The 7,127-nt window shown below is 41.1% G+C and overlaps 1 protein-coding gene across 1 annotated transcript; it reads left to right on the forward strand.

The window, feature by feature from the left end:
* Positions 1-206: 206 nt before the first annotated feature.
* Positions 207-3,411, forward strand: PDC (phosducin). Its single transcript, XM_010151946.1, has 3 exons — positions 207-272; positions 2,039-2,199; positions 2,884-3,411. The coding sequence occupies exons 1-3, from the start codon at positions 212-214 to the stop codon at positions 3,409-3,411; spliced, it is 750 nt and encodes a 249-aa protein (XP_010150248.1). The 5' UTR covers positions 207-211.
* The last annotated feature ends 3,716 nt before the right edge of the window (positions 3,412-7,127 follow it).

Raw genomic sequence — 7,127 nt, forward strand, 5'->3', positions numbered from 1 at the left:
AGGCATCTTTTTAAAGAGACTGACATATATCCTAATTGTTTTTTATGAGATGATGAGAGGTTTGCAATTATCATGTGTATTTTGATCTTCACTGATACCTAACAGCTTCAGGAAATTACATGCTGCACCATACCTGCTGTAAGTTTATCCCTTTTCTATGCTGTTATTAACTGTTCTCCTTTTTGAACTTGCAGTGTGCTCAGCCACCAAAATGGAAGAAAATGCCAACACCAGCTTCGAAGAAGATTTTGAAGGACAGGCGACACACACAGGCAAGGAAACTGACTGCATATTTTTTTCTCTAAAAATAAGCTAAACTGTCCCTGTTCACTGTGGAAGCTGAGTTTGAGTGGATCCAATTGGTTTGCCAATATCCTTGCACAGAAACATAGGCTCCAAAGGCAATGAGAATGTATTTTGGAGCAAGCGACACCCCTCACGGTGTGGACAGGTAACACCAAACCAATCTTTGTCCCAGTCCTCCTCATACCTGAAGCAACTGGCAAATGCAGAAGGCATCTGAAGAAAACACCAACCGCAATGGCCCAAGGCAGCTCCTGCTGGTTTATTGCTTCAGACATTAACAGTGGTCTGTCTTTTTTCTAGGGAAAACAGAAAACAAAACAGCAACAAAAGACACTCACATGCTAGAATTATGTTATAAGGTTTCACTATAAAGGCTGAATTATTTTTTCATTCTTACAGAAGGAACATTCAGTGCTAAAAGTGAACCTATAAATCCTTTTGGCAAACACAGCATAACATTAAAAAGCTTTAAAAGCATCCTGGCTCAGAATCCCAATTCCTTTTAATCCAGCACTCTATCACCATGATTTTTATGAGTATTGACGCTGTATTCAGCTCTACAGACAGGTATCGCTCTGGTATCCATCCCGCTCCACCAACAGGTAACTGTATGGCAATCATTCCCTCCCTGTGCTCCAAGGGCTTCTTTTTCCTTACGCTAGAATAAACGTCGCTCTCATAATAACTCTTTCTGGGTTTTTTCTCAACCAACCTTGCTGCTATTGGCTAAGATATAAATATATATTTTAGGGATGGGAATGTAGGGCACTACATCCACACCTTGGCTTCAAAATACTTCTGGAAATCATGCTACAGTACCGTTATCTCTACACCAAGAGGTTCAGGCCAATTCCTGCTTTGGAATCTTTTTTGTGAAAGATCAGGTCACCTTCCCTTTCCTCTGAGGGGTGCAGTGACTTTAGCCACCACTTCAAGACGTTGAAATTTAATCCAAGAGATTCTTGGCAACTGGCAACACCACATGTGTCTTGTAACAGGCAGAGCTGCTTACCTAACATATTCTAAATTTTCCACAGAAATAAACTTCACCTCTGAAAACACTAAATTATTCCTTGGTTTTGCTTTATAATCTAAGATACAGATTAAAATGTTTCCTTTGGAAAAACACCACTGGAATTTTGATTTTTTTCCCCCCATTTCAAACTTACCTGCTTTAATCAAGCAGCTCTAAAGATCAAGACCTGCATTATAATCAGAATGATCACAGCATTTGCCTTAGAAGTTATACTTCCAGTGGAACAGGTGTGGATTTAAAAAAGGAAAAGGAAAAAAACCCGACAAAAAACCCACCCCAAGTGTCCTGTATCCTTAGTTTTACTACAAGGCCTTATGCACATTACGTATTCAAATACACTGCCTATACAGAAATGCAAATATACTTCTACAAAACACTAGCTTTGGCGAACATGTCAGTTCTAACAAAGATGAGGATGTCAAAACCTGTTAACTACTCATCTAGTTCTCCAAAACCTTTTTACAGGAGCCTGATAGGAACCAGACCAGCAAAGTGATCCAGGTTAGAAAAAACCCTGTCTGTTATTCAGAGGTTAATGTAACACACTGATTCCAAAGCTCTGGTTTTCAGCACTCCTGGAGAGCACTCTGGAAGCAAGAGGGGTGGATGCACAGAAGGACAAACCAGCAAAGGGCAGAAACTTCTTAGGACAACTTCCTGTTGAGCCAGTTTCTCACCTAACTTCATCTCTCTTAGGGCCCAAAGGTGTGATCAATGACTGGAGAAAGTTTAAATTAGAAAGCGAAGACAGAGACTCCTTATCCTTGAGCAAGAAAGAAATTCTTAGACAAATGTCTTCACCACACAGATCTTTCAGTAAAGATGATAAAGACACCAGAGAGAGATTCTGCCGTAAGGTAAGAGAAGAAAAGCAAAATAAATGCCTTTTTTTCTTTCTTTTTTTATATATATGAAACATACCAGTTATAAGCTAGAAAACCCTGAATTTGCCAGACTCAAGTACTTTGCAGCTTAGCAGAGCTCACACAATTTGGACAGAACAAATGCACATCCAACCATTTGTCTAGTTCTCTCTCAAGCAAAGTCTAACTTCAGTAACACAGTGTATTTCACAACATATCACACATCACAGTTTGACCCATTTTCCTCCCTTCTCTACTTTAATGCTGTATCCCTAGTAAAGGCAATGGAAAATTTGTCAACAGGTTTAAAAACCTAGTAGTCAGGATAGAGCTCTGAGCCTGAACATTGCTCATACCATTTACCAGTTCTGAAAGGGGGTGACCCAGAACTCAAAAACCCCACAGGAATTAAACTTTGAACCCACTACAGTCACTGGCAAAATTCCCACCAACTCTGGAAGATCCATGAATTTTTGCCAAATATGGCAACTGTCTTCAAAACCATGAAGTTGACCTGCAAGTGCTGAGACAGGATCTTCACCTGCCCTTGAAGAGACCTTCCAGGGTCACTGTAGGAAGCTTTCGATGCAATGTTGTGTAGACAGCAACTTAGCCTCTTCCTGCATCAGCGCCAACAGAAGACCCCTTATTAATTTAACACTCTCTTAATATTTGCAGATGAGCATGCAGGAGTATGAGTTAATTCACGATGAGCAAGAAGACGAAAGTTGCCTACAAAAATACCGCAAACGCTGCATGCAGGATATGCACCAGAGGCTGAGTTTCGGGCCAAAATACGGTTATCTGTGTGAGCTGCAGAATGGGGAACAGTTCCTGGAAGCCATCGAGAAAGAATGGAAAACTACCACCGTCATTGTCCATATTTACGAAGATGGCATCAAGGGCTGCGATGCTCTCAACAACAGCTTGACCTGCCTGGCAGCTGAGTACGCCACCGTGAAGTTCTGCAAGATCAAGGCCTCCGACACGGGGGCTGGAGACCGCTTCTCGAGCGAAGTGCTTCCCACCCTACTCGTCTATAAGGGTGGGGAGCTCCTGAGCAATTTCATTAGCATTTCTGAACAATTCAACGAGGAGTTTTTTGCTGCGGATGTGGAGTCTTTCCTAAATGAGTATGGGCTGCTACCTGAAAGGGAGCTGCCAGCACTGGGAAATGGCAACACGGATGAGCAAGATGTTGAATAATAAGAGAGCATAGTCCTCACTGTCTCCCTTTCCTCCACAGTATGTTGTGAATCAATCTTGGTAATGCCCATCTCATTTAGAGAAGGCTGTCTTTGCTAACTTATTTGTAAGATACACATTGCTTAACTGTTAGTAGGTGAATTTTACTTAAAATACATACAACATACATAATTATTTCTACGCCAGCCACAAGTAGTAGGAAAAACAGGAGACTATGCTGGTGATCTCTACAAAATTAAGAAAAAAAAATTTAAGTTGAGGTCCCATGAGTGTCTCCACAAAGCACAAGAACTTCATCTCAAAAAGAACAGGACAGATCCATCCCTCCACATACACAAGAAGCTGTCTCCATGCTCCGGAATTATGGCAAGTCCTGGCTGCTCAGATTCACTTCTACCGATTTCAGTATGAACAAGATCTCATGCAGCAGTTTTAAGGACAACCAAATAGCCCTAAAGTCCTTACATTGCTAAAAGGCTTAGGTACCTAGGACACTATTTTACGCTTCTGCACTTAACTTGCAATATTCACGAAAATACACAAGTTAGGTCAGCGCTTCTCTAAGTTTTTCATCCAAACTGTTAACAGACACATTATCAGTTAATTTCAGTTCACTGTCGCTCCATATTTTGAACAGTAATCTTTAAAATGTCTGCAAGTTACTGAAAAAGTATATTGTGCTTATGTAATAACTCTGAATAAAGCTTAACAGCTCTCAAAACCTGCCTTTGGAAGTGTGAAATATATTGGTAGTATATAACCTGAACCGTAAAACCACGTGAACTCTCATTAGCTATCTACTAAAGTCGAAGTTTCATGTTTTGCGAAATGGATGCTGCTGAGAACTACCATTTAAGAATCACAATGTAAGAATCCTTTTGAGAGGAATACACAAGGTACACTCACTCTCTCTCTGTAGGCCTAAAAATTCCACATCCTCCAGTTCTGATACAAGACAACGAAACATTAGAAGCATTTCAATGACTTCTTTTGCACACTGGCAAAGCTGAAGGCTGGATTTTACTCTGAGGGTAGAAATATCTGTATCTTACTATGAGCACAGAGATATCTGTATCTTAACTGCACACAGTTTTGCTGGTAACATTTGAGATTATCAGAATGTTAAGGATTATTTTCAGTACTCATACGACTCATGAGTTTTCTATTCAATTTCATAGTTTCACATTTTGCTCACTTTGGAGTGGGAGCTCTCGTTTTGCTTCGGGTCAGGATCCCACCACGGCAATGTCACCCTGTGAAATTCTGCACACGGAGCAGTAAGAATTCAGAACAGAGCAGCCAGGACTATGGAAACATTACTGCAGTGATATAACCTTCAGTTTTGCTTCGGGTCAGGATCCCAGCATGGCACTGTCACCCTGTGAAATTCTGCACATGGACCAGTAAGAATTCAGAACAGAGCAGGCCAGGACTACGGAAACATTACTGCAGTGATATAACCACGCAGGTTCTTACCACTTTTCTAAACACTTATGTTATCCACTTTTCATTCACAAGGAAATTCGCAGGAGTAGCTGAAAATTACACTGCTTTCCAACAGATCTGCACAACAAAATACTCAAAAAGATTCGGGAAATATAACCCTGTAAACATTACTGTGCTGGTTTTAGTCAGAACAGCTTCGTGGTATTTTGCTGGCCGGAGTTAAAACACGGCAATTACTGAAGGACATTACAAAGCAATTGAAACACAACTTATGCCTTGCTTTAAATAATGGGGAGAAAAAAAAAAAAAAATCTTTGTTTGACCAATTGTAGCAACCAACAAAATGCTACCGAATGTCTACTTTTAGTATTGCTTTGCTATGGGTTAGTATTTTAAGGGAGCACTAGAAACCTCACCTCGTGTACACTACACAATACGAATCAAGTTCCATATTTCTTAATCAGGTACAACCTTCTTCAACCTGTAAATCAATTCACGATTTTATTCCACCAAGAATTCAAATAGCATCTCCCCAAAATACTATGATTGCTGTGTTGTAAATTTCTAAATGCAAGATGGTCATCCATTTTCCTGGTGGAACTCCAGGTGAAATACAGTTTTTCCCCTACAGCAGGCGTTTTTCCCCTTACTCAAGCATGACATTTACCCCTCAGCTAAAATCACCTTCATCTTAACATTTTATTTGCATGAAGAGGCTGGCTCTTCAGAAAGCTACCATTTGCAGACATACCTAACATCTTGAAAATCTCATGATCTTATAAAAGGCTATGTAGAAAATCATAGACTCATAGAATGGTTTGGGTTGGACGGGACCTGAAATACCATCTAGTTCCAACCCCCTGCCATGGGCAGGGACACCTTCCACTAGACCAGGTTGCTCAAAGCCTCAATCAGCCTGGCCTTGAACACTTCCAGGGGTGAAGTATCCACAGCTTCTCTGGGCAACCTGTCCCAGTGCCTCACCACCCTCTCCAGGAAGAATTTCTTCCTGACATCTGATCTAAACCTCCCCACTTTCAATTTAAACCCGTTACCCCTTGTCCTGTCACTACAGGCCCTTGTAAAAAGTCCCCCCCAGCTTCCTTGTAGCCCCTTCAGGTACTGGAAGGTGCTATAAGGTCTCCCCGGAGCCTTCTCTTCTCCAGGCTGAACAAGCCCAACTCTCTCAGCCTGTCCCCATAGCAGAGGGGCTCCAGCCCTCGGAGCATCTTGGTGGCCTCCTCTGGACTTTCCAACCCGTCAATATCCTTCTTATGCTGAGGGCCCCAGAGCTGGACACAGAACTCCAGGTGGGGTCTCACAAGAGCAGAGTTCTGTTTATCACAAAAATAACCAGCTGCTTGAGTACCTGGACAATAATTTCTTATATTTTTGATGATATGTTTTAAAGAAGAGGCAAGAAAAATTCCTGTCCTCTACACACCAGAAAATCTCCATGTAACTGGTGGGAACTTAACATTCTTGAGAGCTTTCCCTCTTTATGAAACTTGGTTCAAAAGTTATTAGGCTGCACATCAGCAGCTTTATTACATAAGCTTGATTTCTTTGAAAAAACAGGCTGAAAGAAAAAAAACCACCCTAACAGATAACCAGCATGAAAACTACATTTACAACTAGTTGTAAGAAATAAGCTGACACCCCAATTTAAGAGATAGATTAAGTATGCATAAGCAGGATGTCCTCCAACCTGTAATTTAAAAAAAACAAACCAAAAAGAAACCACACATTTGACGCCAAGCTCCAACAGAAGCTCCTGACTAATGAAGTTGCAATTGAACCTCTGATCACAGCAGTCACCCATATTTCTGCAGAAAAAACCCTTAAAATCAAAAAGCAAGACGTGACTCAAATATCGTACTAGTCACAAAGATCCTTTAGTAACAGAAAGTACATGCATTATAAGCAGATGGGAGCAGCCTTCCTGCTACTCTCAGCTAGTTACGCCTCCTTTTGACTCAGCCACAGCCAGCCTGAGCGTCCTCAGTATATTCTGATGCAGACAAAGATGGGGAGGGGGCAGCTAAGAGCAGTCACTGCCGATGAAATGAAGAGAAGCTCTAGTAGAGTGTCTGTTACGGGCATGCCAAATGCTACCCTTCGATGCGAGGAATTACAAACCTCATTGTACAAGATGACTGAGGCTTTTTAAAACTAGATTTTAAAACTATGTAGCACAGAAAATAAGGTTTCTGTAAAATTATTCCGTAACATCATTTTTAGAACTACATTTAGAAGAGTCAGATTTTCAG

Source organism: Eurypyga helias, unplaced genomic scaffold (assembly GCF_000690775.1).
Source record: "Eurypyga helias isolate BGI_N326 unplaced genomic scaffold, ASM69077v1 scaffold5790, whole genome shotgun sequence".
NCBI classification, from domain to species: Eukaryota; Metazoa; Chordata; class Aves; order Eurypygiformes; family Eurypygidae; genus Eurypyga; species Eurypyga helias.

Excerpts from the sequence above, each read along its gene's own strand:
- PDC (XM_010151946.1), top strand. The coding sequence starts at position 212 with ATGGAAGAAAATGCCAACACCAGCTTCGAAGAAGATTTTGAAGGACAG. Across the intron at positions 273-2,038 it reads AGGACAGGCGACACACACAG|GGCCCAAAGGTGTGATCAAT; the intron begins GCAAGGAAACTG and ends CATCTCTCTTAG. Across the intron at positions 2,200-2,883 it reads GAGAGAGATTCTGCCGTAAG|ATGAGCATGCAGGAGTATGA; the intron begins GTAAGAGAAGAA and ends TAATATTTGCAG.